This window comes from Phodopus roborovskii, unplaced genomic scaffold (genome assembly GCF_943737965.1).
Source record: "Phodopus roborovskii unplaced genomic scaffold, PHOROB, whole genome shotgun sequence".
Taxonomy (NCBI): domain Eukaryota; kingdom Metazoa; phylum Chordata; class Mammalia; order Rodentia; family Cricetidae; genus Phodopus; species Phodopus roborovskii.
The window spans coordinates 24,099,523-24,113,202 of NW_026126541.1; the positions used below are offsets into that span (position 1 = coordinate 24,099,523).

Here is a 13,680-nt window from a genome sequence, read left to right on the forward strand (position 1 = left end):
TGTCCGTATGTGTTCTGCCATGCTCTCTGCCATGCCGACAGTAAACTAAACCTCTGAAACTGTAAGCTAGCCCCAATCGAATGCTTTCTTTTGTAAGAGTTGCAGTGGTTATGGTGTCTCCAATAGAACATTGACACACTGCTTCCCACTGAGTCATCTTGTCAGCCATAGCTGAAATAATTTTATAAGGTGGCAGGATGACAGGGACAAGTGTGAGGACTTTGTGACCTCTACAGGAAGTCCTAGGCTAGTCAGGGTACATAGTGAGACTATGTCTCAAAGGGAAAACATATTCCTTTTTTTATATATATATAATGGAAAACTATAAAAATCAGCTGTTTGAAGAGAAAGTTTCTTCCATTATGGTTAAACTATCTAGTAGGTACAGACAATAAAGGAAAGGCAAATATTTTATATATCCCTTGGTCTACCACTATCCAAAATAGAGAATCTATTCATCAAAATTCTGTAATACTAACCAATTCAAAAACCAATGGGACTAGGGATATATTTCAGTGACAATGTTTGAATGAATGAATGCAGCCCAAGACTCTAGCACCAAGCAAAAGACAGAATGACCTTGCAGATTTCAACATATTTTACATGTTTTGATACATTGCCAAATTATTTTTGCTCAGATTTGTCCCATTGTTAGTCATTGGCAGCAACCTCAGATTGGTTTATGACTGGTTTCTTTTGTACTCATGACATTTGTATTGCTGTGTTAGGGTTTCTATAGCTGTGAAGAAATACAGTAACCATGACAACTCTTATAAAGGACAACATTTAATTGGGAATCACAATTTCAGGGATTTAATTCATTATCATTATGGCAAGAAACATGATAGCAATTGGGCAGACATGGTATTGGAGAAGGAGCTGCGAATTCTACATCTTGATCTGCACACAGCTGAAGGAGATTTTGAGCCTCACTAAGCATAGCCTGAGCATATGAGACCTCAAAGCTTGCCTCCACAGTGACACACTTCCTCCAATAAAGTCACACCTCCTAATAGTGTCACACCCTATGGGCCAAGCACTCAAACACATGAGACTGTGGGGGTTCATTCTTATTCAAACCACCACACTGAGATAAACAATTCACAGAAGCAGCTTCAGACAGGGAGAATTTATGTTGTCCATGGTTTTGAAGGATTAAGCCTGTATATGTTTATCCTGATGTAACTGGGCAGAACACCATGGAAGGAGCTGTAGCAGTAGAGAGCTGCTAACATTATAGAGAACAGAATACAGACAAATGGGAAGGGATCAGGCACAAACGCTCTCCCCACCACCACCACACATACACGTGGGGCTCACACTCAGTGATTTAATTCTTACAGCTAGGCCCTATCTTTCAAAAGTTTCAAGAACCCCTCACAATATTATCACCAGCTGGGGATCAAATGTTGAACTCTTAAGTCTATGGGATGACATGTCATATTCAAACCATAACAAAATATTGTTTTTACCAGCACAAAAATATTTTTGAGGGGTCTTGCTATGTAGCCCTGGGTGGCCTGAAACTCACTTTGTAGATTAAGCTGCCCATGAACTTGAGGTCATCTTTCTACCTCTTCCTCGTGAGCACTGGGGTTATAGATCTGTATTACCATGCCTCAATTCTAAAATATCTCTTGATCAGTTTACATTGTCTTCCTTGGTACCATTGTATCAAATGTCTACCGTGGGCTGAAAGATGGGAATGGATGGAGTTAGGTCATTCACCTTCTTCTCAAAGCGTCACTATCATTTCCTGAAGTCATCAAATGAATGTCGTCCAGAAAAAAAAGTGCATCCCTTCCCCAACTCCCCCACCAACCTTGACTCATGTACCTCATTAGCTGCCTGCTCATCTGTAACCTTACAATATCCTTTACAGTAACAGGAGTTCTTTGAGATGCTGTAGCTAATAATCAAACCTAAGAAGAAAGTCATGAGAACCCTGATTCTCTAGCTGGTTGGTCAGAAATAGAGGTCACAACCTGGCACTTGCACTTAGCATTCAATGACAGTAGAGGTCTTGTGAGACTGACATCTTGACCTGTGGAATCAGAAAAGTGGCAGAACTGAATTGAATCACAGGTTGATGACACTGTTGGCTATTTCCTTGGTATATATGTGTGGTTGGAAGGACATTCCCATATATCTTGGTCATTGGAGTGTTGTGGTCTGTGTTAAATATGAAAATTAGAAAACCTGGTATCTTTCTTTGCAGCTGATAAACTTCATTATTTGTAGATGTCTTTGCCTGGAATAAAAGCAGGTAAGACAAATCCAGAAGTTCAGAAGGGCCTATCATGTAAGAATGTCCTTCGTTTCAATCATTCTTGAGGATGTGTATACATACTCTCTTTACCAGTATCCCCAGTGGTGTGATTTGAAGAAGAATAGCCTCCATAGGCTCATATGTTTGAATGTTTGGAGCACAGTTGGGAAGGACTGTTGGGCAGCCTTGTTGGAGAGGGTGTATTACTAGGAGTGAGTTTTGAGGTTTCAAAAACCCAAGCATTAGCTGTCTCTTTGCTTTGTGATCCAACGTAAGCTCTTTGCTACTGCTCCAGATCTGGCTGGCTACTGACATGGTGGTCAAGATACTTAGAATCATGGAACTTTGATTCTGGAAAAATGTTATGCATGCAAGAATGTACACACACACACACACACACACACACACACACACACACACACACACACACACTTTTGCAGGTGTGCACATGCACAGGCATTCATTCCCTTTCTTTACATGACAGGTTACTCTTCACCTTTCAGTTACCAACATAATGCACTATCTTTATTACTCCCTTAAAAATAGAACCCTGCTGGTGGTTTGAAAGAAAATAGCCCCCAAAGGGAGTGGCACTATTAGGAGTTATGGCCTTGTTGGTGGAAGTGTCACTGTGGGGACAAGCTTTGAGGTCTTTTCTCAAGCTTCAGTCAGAGTGCCAACCAGTGAACTTCCTGTTGCCTGCAAGATTAGCACTTTCAACTCCAGCACCACATCTGCCTGCACACTGCCATGCTTCCTAGCACGGTGATAACGGGCCAAACCTCTGAAACTTTAAATGAGCCACGACAATCAAATGTTTTCTTTATAAGAGTCACTGTGGTCGTGGTGTCTCTTCACAGCAAAAGTAAACCCTAATGTACCCATCTTCCACTTGTTGTGTTTTATAGTATTTTAATTGTTGTGTCTCTTAACAACCTGTATCTATTGATTAATTTACATACTTGTTATCTTCTCCTCCCTTCCACTCCAAGAAGAATGTGTAATCTGTAATGGTAGCAGACTCCCCCCCACCCCCAGTTATCAATGTCATCTAGTACTTGACAGTATTTTTTTCTTTAAGGGTTGGGTTTAATGGCATTGTGGGCAAGTGTTCTAGCACTAAGCTGTAGCCCCGGCTCTGTAAACTCAGTACTTGTAGCAGTGGCCATCAGTTAAGATTGTTAGGGTCCGAGAGTAGTCCCATAAAATACAACCAGGTCTCCAGGTAATGGGAGATGCAGTTTATCCAGCTTTCTCTGAGGACTCATGACATCACAGTTAGGAATTTTGTGGGAGTAGAGAAAAGCACCTGTTCTCTGTCCTCCATACTGACAAAAACAACACATGAGGCTTCATGTGAGGGTGGGTGCCCTACAACTCATTTCTAATGCTATCCACTTGAAGGTTACTTAACACAGGTTAAGTAAGGACCTGGTACCAAATGACAGCCTTTATCTGATACTAACTGCAAGCCCCAGCTTGTGACCTGTGCTCCGAATGGCAACATACTTGTTATCCCATGAAATTCCTCTTTGGATTCAAAATTTACTAGTATGAACTCAGGTTCCCAAGGGATGGGGGGAAGAGCCATCTATGCACTGAAGATTCTACATGGCCAAATGGTTAAATTTCCTGACTATAGAAAATTAAAATGCCGTAGGCAAAAGCTAAATTATCTTGGGCTATTTTTAGACCATCTGAAAGCCAACCTAACATGCTGTGCCTATCAAAAAAAAAAAAAAAAAATGAAAAACAAAAACAAAACAAAAACCCTTAAAATGTATTTTTAGCAAGCCAGTCTCTTCCACCAATCTAAAAGCTAAGAATATCACTATAGCATGAGATCTGTAACAGATTTTCATGCTTTGTCCTAACCCACCTACCTGATGTTTCTAGCAATGAATGCATTTTGAAAGTGTCTTGATTTATAACTTTTTCTCTTACTATAAAAGATTCATGAAATTGGTCATGATGACTCATGTCTTTAATCCCCAAACTCAGGAGGCAGAGGCAGGTGGATCTCTGTAAGTTCCATATCAGCCTAGTCTCCATGGCAAGTTCCAGGACAGCCAGAGTTACATTACAGAGAGGCCTTGTTTCAAATAAAACAAAAACACAAGCACACAAAAACCCATATGAAACTATTACTACACTGGAACATGGAGGGAATCTCAGTCTGTGTTCCTGGGCCATGGTTACCCATATGGGGCTCCACAATAAACTGTCCTTCATTCCTTTCAAAGTTATAGCTTGTTTTTGTTGTTCACACAGGATGCAATTCATAGAAATACTTTACTTAGGTTTGCCCACGTCTCATAAAGAATTCAGAAGAACAGTTAGATGAGGATTCATTGGCAAGGCACAGGGGGGAGTTCTATCTCTGAAACTTACACCTGAGCTTCAGTCCTATTACTTGGGAAGCAGAAATAGGAGGTTCAGAGTTCAAGGTCATCCTTGGCTACATAGTCAATTTGATGACACCCTGGGCCTGTCTCAAAAAGAGTACAAAATTTAGAACAACATGGAAGTTCATTAAATTTCTTTCTTCCTTTTTTTTTTATTGAAAATACATTTTTTTCTCGCATGCAATATTTCCTGACCACAGTTTCCCCTCTTTCCACTCCTCCCAGATCTCGCTACACCTCCCTGTCCCCGAGATCCACTCCCTCTCTTCAGAAAAGAGCAGGTCTATAAGAGAAACAGCCAAACAAAAGAAAACTAGATAGAATAAGGCAAGTAAAAACCCTCCTATCTAGCCTGGACAATATAACCCATTAGGAGGAAAAGAATCTTAAGAACAGGCAAAGAGTCAAAGATATACCCACTTCCACTGTTACAAGTCCCACAAAATCACCAAGCTAACAGCCTTCTGTGATGCTTCATGTCTACCACCCCAGCATGGAGAGGGAAGCTGAGAGTTCAAGGCCACTCTGGGTTAAAGTGCCAGCCTGGTTAAAGTGAGACCCTGCCTGCCTCCCCGTTTCTCTGCCCTCTCTTGTTTATTTTCTAGAGCTGAGCCTTCTCTGGAGCCTGACTCTGGTTCCACCCTGAACTACGTAGTTTAAATAAAATCAGTTATGATTTAAAGGGGGAGGGACTGTTATTCATGTAAAAGATACTGTTAACCCTCAATAAAGGCCACGGGTTTTAGGAATTTGATGACATGCTCTTGAGACTACAGGGTGTGACCCTCTGTTAGAAACCAAGGACAGGGTAAGGCAACTAAGAAATTTAAACTAAGCCAGCCTGGTGGCTCATGCCTCTAATTGTAGCATTTGGGAGGCTGAGGAAGGAGAATCACAAGTTTAAGGCTACATGCTGAGACCCTGTCTCAAAACTAATACCGGAGCAAACATGAAAAACCTGTGGATTCCATGCCTGACAAACTCCCTCCACAGTGTCTATCTAGATGTGGAGGGTGTTGAAATCTGGCTCAGGTAATATCCCTCACAAAAGGGGGAATGGACAAGTCCCCCAGAGCACATGGGAAGTGGGAGGGGCAGTGAATGGAGAGAAAACTAGGAGAAAGAGAAGGGGAGGAGAGGAAAGCATGTGCAACTAGGAAGATTGAGTCAGGGTAGGAATAGAAGACCGGGGAGGGGGGGAGAGAGAGAGAGAGAGAGAGAACATAAAAGAGGGAGCCATTATTGGTTTGAAGCGAAAACTGAACCTAAAGAAAGGTCTAGAGACCTACAAGACTGCTGCCAACTAACTATTTGAGCAACTGTGGAAAGACTACCATAAATGCCCTTCCCGGATAGTGAGATCAACAACTAACTTATCCACCATCATGGAGCCCTCATCTAGTACTTGTTAGAAACAGAAGCAAACACCCATACCTAAACACTGAGTCGAACTAGAATCCAGATGCAGAGAGAGAGAGGACCAGACCAGGTTGCAGAAACACATAGAGACAGCTGACCTGAACAAGGAGGAGCTAACGGGCCCCCAGACTGATAGCTGGGAATCCAGCATGGGACTGACTCAGACCCCCTGAACATGGGTCTCAGCCAGAAGGACTGAGCAGTTTAAGGGACCTCAGACAGTGGAGCCAGGATGTATTCCTGGTGCACAAAAGGACCTTGCTAACACACCCCCTATGGGATGTGTTAACCTAGAGGCAGGAGAGAAGTCCTAGTCCCTACTTCAAATGTCTTGACAGATTTAGATGATCCCACCTGGATGGCATAGACCTACATGTGGAAGGGGAGTGGGGAGATGGGAGAGGAGGATGGTCAGGGTGCATGTGGGGGGGGGGGAGAGTGGGAGGGAGGGAGAGGGAACTGGGATCAACATGTAAAATAAAAAAACATAATAAAATGAAAAAAAAATAAAAAGAAAAAAAATTGACATAATGGTGAATATGACGCCACTACACCTACACTTTTAATCTCGGCACTGGGTAGCTTATTGGTCTACACAAGTTCCAGGCCAGCAGGACTTATGTCAGGTTACAGTCCCAAGTACTAGGGCATGGAGTTAGCAGGTAGAGATAGGAGGATTGCCTCAAATTAAAGAACCAGCTGGTCTCCATAGGGAGTTCTAGGTCAGCCAGGGTTACACAAGGGGATGGAGCAGCAAATCAAGCCAACAAAAAGAAAACCAGGTTATAAGGCAAAGGTCACAGTTCAGTGACCGAGCATCTTCCCTGGCTGGATTCCATCCTGAGCACAACTGTGCACTCGTCCACACTTACACTCACAGAATGGAAGGAGAGAGGGAGGCAGGGAGGAGGAGTGTGGGGAGGAAAGCTGGGAAGGAGCTGACCAGAAGGGAAGTCAGGCAGGCTCATGCCTATAGTCCAAAGCGTTTGGGAGGCTGTGTGCTCCCTCTTTCCCTCTCCGACAGGGGATGTAGCCCTGTTGACCTTGCACTTTTGGCAACATTCCTGTCTCAGCCTCCTGAGTGCTGGGATCACAGACATGAGCCACCACACCCATCTCCAACTCCAATGCCCTCTTTTAAAACAGAAAATTAAGGGCTGGAGATATGGCTCAGCCATTAAAGACAACCCCCCCCCAACACACACACACACAGAAACAATATAAACAATGTAAAGATTTTCTTTTGGGTGTAGTGTCTGTAATCTCAGAATTTGGGAAGTAGAGGTGGGAGAATCAAGATTTCCAGGCCACTATTGGCAACATGGTTAGCTCAAGGACTACACAACAAATGCCCAGTGTGGTAGCCCACACACTCAATCCCATCACTCAGCAGGCAGACAGAACATTTAAAGTTCAAGGCCAGCCTGAACTTTAATCTCATGTCCGACAGCTAGGATTATGCAGTGAGATGCTGAAAAAACAAACAAGCAGACAAATAAAAAAAAACAGGAAAAATAAAAATTCTCCGCTGGAGTTGTTGGTGCAGACCTGTAATCTTATCTACAGGGAAGGCTGAGGGGAAAGAATGACAAACCCATTGCCCAACTGGCTACATAATGAGCTTAAGACCAACCTTGACAAATTAGTGAGATTCTGCCTCAAAAAACAGAAAGAGCATTGGGGCTCTAACTCAGTGATAAAGCACTTGGTTGGCATGTGCGAAGCCCTAGCTCTGTCTGCAGAACCGAAGAAGAAAAAGCATGTGGACTCTGGATTATTCTTAGGACACCGAAGTGAGAAAACCAATGACCTCTGTTTTCCTACTAAACTGTAACCTTCTGAGGGCAGCGAAGGCATCAGTTTTGCCTTCGTATTCCCAGAGGCTGTTTCAGGGTCTTTAGCACAGTTCACACTTAGTAAAAGATTACATGAGCAGAGACTGAGAGAAGTAGCTTGTGGGCCTCCCGTTTCCTTACTCTCAAGCATTACTTGTCCCAGCTCTCCTGGAGCACATGATGGCTCATGTTCACCACCTACACATACCCTTGAATAAACCTGTGGGATGTCACCTGGCTTCCCCCACGCTGGGCTGTAACCAGGGCACTAGCCTGAAAGGGAAGCAGGTGAGGGACATTCTGTACCAGGACTTTTGCCCTGTATGAGTCTGAGCCATTTGGCTTGGGCCTCCCTTGCTATGCCTGGGAATCCAGCTGGAGGATGTGTCCTTGACGTTACCACAGTGCTAACTGACTCAGTTAGAGTCTGTGAGAATCTGAATGTGGAGAAGTAGCAGTGGGGGCTTTTAGCACATGTACTGAATAAAGTGCAAACCCCCAAGACTAGAGTCACCGATTATCCAGAGCTTTCTGGAGGTACAGTGCATTAATGCAGTGTACAGAGCAGTGGGGAGAAATAGCGGTCAAATGAGATGTGACTTTGTCATTGCAGTCATACACATTTACATTAACTCACTTCATCTTTGTAGCAATGCAGTGGTATCCCAACAGTGTGACCATCTAAAACCCAGGGAACATAATGCATTTTATTTTTAACAGTACTAGGGACTGAACCTAGAACCTTGTGCATGCTATGCTAGCCAAATGCTTTACCATGGAACTATATATCTCCAGCTCTCTTACTTTTGAGACAGGCTTCAGTTAAGTTTTAAAAGCTGGCTTGAGCTGACTAAGTAGCTAAGACAGGCCTTGCACTTGAGGCCTCCCTCCCTTAGCCTCCTGAGTAGCTGGGATTGCAGGCCTAAGTCACCAGGTAAGCTACATGTATTCTATAGCCAGAATTAGGAGGTGTGAACAGGTACAGGAGTAGGGAGAGATGATAGCCTGAAGGAGCAAGTTGTCAAGGAACAGAATTGAAAGCTGCGGATGGGCAGGGGTTCGGTTACCTACAGCAACTTCTTGGAGTCATTGACTAATAGAAGCTCCAGGAAGCAGAGAAGATAGTGATTGAGGCTGAGTTCTTGCTTTGCTTTTAACCTCAGTTATTTCTCTGTGCCTCAGTTTGCTTGCCTGAAAAACAAGTAGAAGGAATGGAGTGAACTCTTTCATTCTGAAAGTCCTCTGCTGGGAGAAATAAATCCTCAAATCAACATATAAACGCTGGGCATGGTTAATGGCAGTTTTGGACTTCTTGAAGATGAAGTTCAAAGGACAGGTGGGTTAACCACAGGTCACTTTTGGGGGATTAAGGTAGAGAGAAGTTCACATTGTTGAAGCTGGCTTGTTTAGGAACTTGAATACATATTTTTTTTTTTTCAGAGGGTCAGATAGTTAGTTTCGGCTTGATGTGGAAGTTAAGAGAGGGGCTTCCATTTGGACTCAGCCTTCTTTATTCACAGTAGTTTGAAACAATGGCCAGCAGTTTTAAAGTCCTCTCTACTCTTTTGTGGGGGACAGAACCCAGTGCTAGGAAGCATCCTATTACTGAAGGGTCCCTGATTGCAGAAATATAAAATTGTATGTCCAAACACATTTTGGAAAAAATAATAAAGTTGGCGTATATTTCTGTATTCTTGGACCCTTCCCTACTGAGTTATTTCCCGAGGCTGACTTTAATTTTACTTTAGACCCCTGTGAGTATTTATTATGTGCCAATGTTGCACTAGGTACTTTTGTGACAAATAAGAGCCCCCTTTAGATAGATATAAAAGCTGAGGCCTCAAGAGATCACTAACACCTAAGAGTGTCCCTCCCAAGTGTGTCCCACCTGCTGGTCACAGCTACACTGGTGGCCTAATAAGCTCAGTGACAGTAGGAATCCACTCTTGAGGTTTAACTCCAGAGCTCGAGGTGCTGATTCCCCTTCTTATAGCCAGGGTCAACTTTTTACTCCATAAGCAACAGGACAGAACGTTGTCTTTTCTGGGTGGGTGGGGGGTCTTTTCTGGGTGAGGAATGCGCTTTTTATAGCTTGGGGTCTCTTCTGTTTACTTGGTCTCTTCCAGCACTGGTTATTCCTGCCTAGTTTTGTCCTTCACTGTCCTTACACTGCATTCCTAGGTTTCCTCTCTGCAAAAGACAGCTAACTCAAGAACACATGCTGTTTTTGTGTGCGTGTGCCAGCCCAGGAATTTCACTCCCCTCCTTCTTTAAGGCTGCCTACCTTTCTATAAATAATTGTCCTCTTCCCTCCCTTCAGATCTCGGAGTAGTTTGGTCACATTAACGCACGCGCGCCGGCACACTCACTTTCGGGGGCGGGGGTGTGGGTATGAGTGACCTTGTGAAGGTACTAGCCCACTGCGGATAGGATTAGCAAACCTGGAACCTCTGCAAATATTTGGCTTCCTCCCGCATTCCTCCCGAGGCTTCTGGCTGTCTCGTGCCTACCTCACCCAGTACCCTTTAGGCTTGCACCGCCACACAAAGCACGATCCGCCTATCTCCTCTTCGAAAACCCTGAGAACTTCATTCCGCACGTTAAAACTCGTCGGTGGCGGTGGCGGGCAGGACTGGGCATGCTCAGTGGCAGGGACAGGTCTGGGAGGCAAGGAAGCGGCATTTGAAGTGGCTCGGCCTCGGGATGAGGGGGAGGCGGGTGCCCCGGCCGGGGTCCGCGGAGGTTCCCGGGGCGGCGCGCGAGGCCGACATGCTGCGGGCGGGAGCAGCCAGCCCGGCGCGCGGAGGCCAGGCCGCCGAAGACACGGGGACGCCGGCGGGAGGAGGGGAGGAGCGCCGGGGCCGCCAGCCCCCGGCCGCGGCGCTGAGGCTGCCAGATAGCAAGCCGCCGCAGGGAGGATCAGAGGACACGAGGACGCCCGACCGTGACCTCCAGCGAGGCCGCCTGAGCCGGAGCCCGCGCAGCGCCCCGCCAGCCCCGGGCATGGGCGACCGCGGCGCGCTGCACGAGCGCGCGGCCCTGCAGTCCCCGGGGGGCCCCGAGGGCGCCGCGGCCGCCGTGGTGAACGGACTGCTGCACAACGGCTTCCACCCGCCGCCCGCCTGCAGCCGCGACCCGCCTCCAGCACGCTTCCAGCTCTCGTCCGAGCTGCAGCCGCAGCCGCTCTTCTCCCAGCATGACTCTCCGGCCAAGAAATGCCGGCTGCGGAGGAGGATGGACTCCGGGAGGAAGAACAGGCCGCGTAAGTCCCGACGGGAGGGAGCGGCCGTGTCCGCGCTTGAGGGGGCGGCCAAGCGCCTGCTAGGGACTGCAGCCTCTCTAGAGGCGCTGAGCGCTGAAGGTGGTGGCCGGCGGCGGTTCCTGGCTAGTCCTATCCGCCTGACACTAGCTGTGGCTGCTCCCTCGGTCACAGTAGAGTAAAGGCGAGCGCTCTGTCCGCTTTTATTGGTGGCCAGGAGCATGCACCCGACTGATCTTGGGTCTAGGACTAGAGATAGTGCAGACTGGCACAGCCCAGGCTCACTGCTCCCTTCTCCGTGCACATCTTTTGGGGTTTGCATTTCAGGCTACTAAGCTTGCCCTTTGAATTGCAGAGTAACCGCCAGTATCTCGGGCCCATTGGCAAGCTTAAGTCTGAAGGCGTGGAGTTTGACAATCCCCCAAATCACAGCCTATTAAACAGTGTTTCTACACAGCCAGTGAGACAGCCTGTGTATAGGGAAACACCCACTGACACCATGTGGGCTGGAGCTGTGTGGACCAATGAGGCCTTCAGGTGGATTATTTTATTTATTTATTTTTCTCTGGAGTGGGTAGAGTTGAGTGTAATTGTACAGCGCCGAAAGTGCGTTGTTTCACAACCCGAGGCTTGTATATATAATGGTAGATTACAAAGTGTACTTTCCCCACCTGGCATCCTGGGATGTCAGTTTGTAGGTAGAGTTTACGATTTTTTTTTTGTTTGTTTTGTTTTATAATCTGAACCTAACTCCATTCAACTGGTTACCTCTTTGTGTCTTTAATGAAGCTTATAAATGGCAAAAAGCAAAGTAAGTAGAGTGCACGGTAAACTGAATGCATCCAAAAGTGTACTTTGTACATATGGATTACTGGTTGGTGTTGGGAAATGACTAGATTGGGCTGGAATTTCTGTGAAAGTTTGATCTTTGGCAAAGAGCATAACTCCTTCAGCTTTTGTTCATGATTTTTATCTCTTCATAGCTTTTCTGCAGTGTATTCGTTTCTAAAATTTTGGAAAAGGTTTCAACTTGACTATGGGTGAATCCAATTCGTGCATTTTGTAGGTCTGAAATGTTAGGGTGTGTGGAATTTGGGAATCTACACAGCAGGTTTGATTCGACTGTGGCTGTAAGACAGTTATTTAGTGTCTGAGTTTTTGCATACTTTTTTATAGTTCTTGGAAAATTATTTTATCAACTTCATATTGACTGGTACTTGTGCCTTATTCATTTGTCTTACTTTTGTGAAGCCACATTTTAGTTATTTCTCCAACTTCTATGTTTTAAAGAGTTTACTATAGTTTTCAATGACAATAGCTAGACTCCAAGGGAAAAAAAAAAAAAAAAAAAAAAAAAAAGAACTAGGCAAGAATGTTAGCACAGACATATGATCCCAATGCTGGGGAATCTGAATAGAGACTCCTGCTTGAGACCAGCCTGATCTATATATTGAGTTGTATGGGTGACAGAGAGGCAGAGTTGCTGGTTTAAATCGTCTTTTTCTTTCTGTGGTTTTTCTTTGTTACTGTGTGGTGGTGGGTATGTGGGTGTGAGCATGCCACGGCAGCCGAGGATGTCAGAGGAAAACTTGGCAGAGTTGCTCTGTCCTTCCATCATATGGGCTCCAGTGATCAAACTCATGGTAGCAAGGGCCCTTTCCTGTTGAGCTGTCTCTCTGGTGTTTTTGAGACCTTGTTTTTGGGATCTAGCCCCAGGCTGGCCTGTAGCTCTTGCCCTTGCTCAGCCTCCCGAGGGCTAGGATCACAGAACTATATCATCATGCCTTACTGTGCACTTCTTAAATTACTTTTTGAGGAATTGAAAATACATTATCTAACAATGATTTGGAGAAAGAGAAACTAATCTAAGCCTTCTCTATGCTTACAAAGCTATATGGATTTTTTTTTTTTTTTTTAAATACAAGAAAACCTAACTTCCCTATGTGCTTTGTGTCAGAAGTAGTCAGGGGGCTTGTGTTTCTTACAGAAAAGTAAAAACTCGTAATAAAGTTTTATTTATAAATTCTGCTATTTAAAGTTATTTATTTACCTTCCCTCCTCTCCCCCTCCCCCACAGGATCTTGTGTAGCCCAGTCTGGCCTCAAACTCTCTTTTTTTCTTTCTTTTTTTTTTTTCATCTGCATTTATTTTTTGCTGAATTTATTCCCGTGCCATAATTTTTTTTTTTTTTTTTCAGTTTCTTCTGGGATATCTTTTTCTTCTGTGCAACTTCCTCTTCTGGCTTCGGAACAATCTTTTCCTTTTCAGTGAGGCTCATCTCAGTGTGGCAGAGGGAGTGTATGCCCGGGTTAATGAACACTGTAATCCGTGGGTGCATCTTAGGCCTTTGTTCACCTAACTGTATTGAGTGACTAGAGAATCTACATCCAAACCCTTCACTTCAGCATGCCTCTCTGCATTGTTAAGCATGTGCAGCAAAAATTCAGCACTCTGTTTTTGGCCACAGACCCTATGTCCAGCCCCACTGTTTGG

The 13,680-nt window shown here is 45.0% G+C and overlaps 1 protein-coding gene across 2 annotated transcripts in view; it reads left to right on the top strand.

Moving 5' to 3' along the window:
* Positions 1-10,288: 10,288 nt before the first annotated feature.
* Positions 10,289-13,680, top strand: part of Pank1 (pantothenate kinase 1) — a 71,585-nt gene continuing 68,193 nt past the window's right edge. Inside the window, exon 1 of one of the 2 annotated variants that reach the window (XM_051199979.1) lies at positions 10,289-11,190. In XM_051199979.1, coding sequence (XP_051055936.1) covers positions 10,632-11,190 — 559 coding nt within the window. In that variant the 5' untranslated portion in view covers positions 10,289-10,631. The remainder of the gene's footprint in view (positions 11,191-13,680) is intronic. The other variant, XM_051199978.1, reaches the window with a different exon arrangement.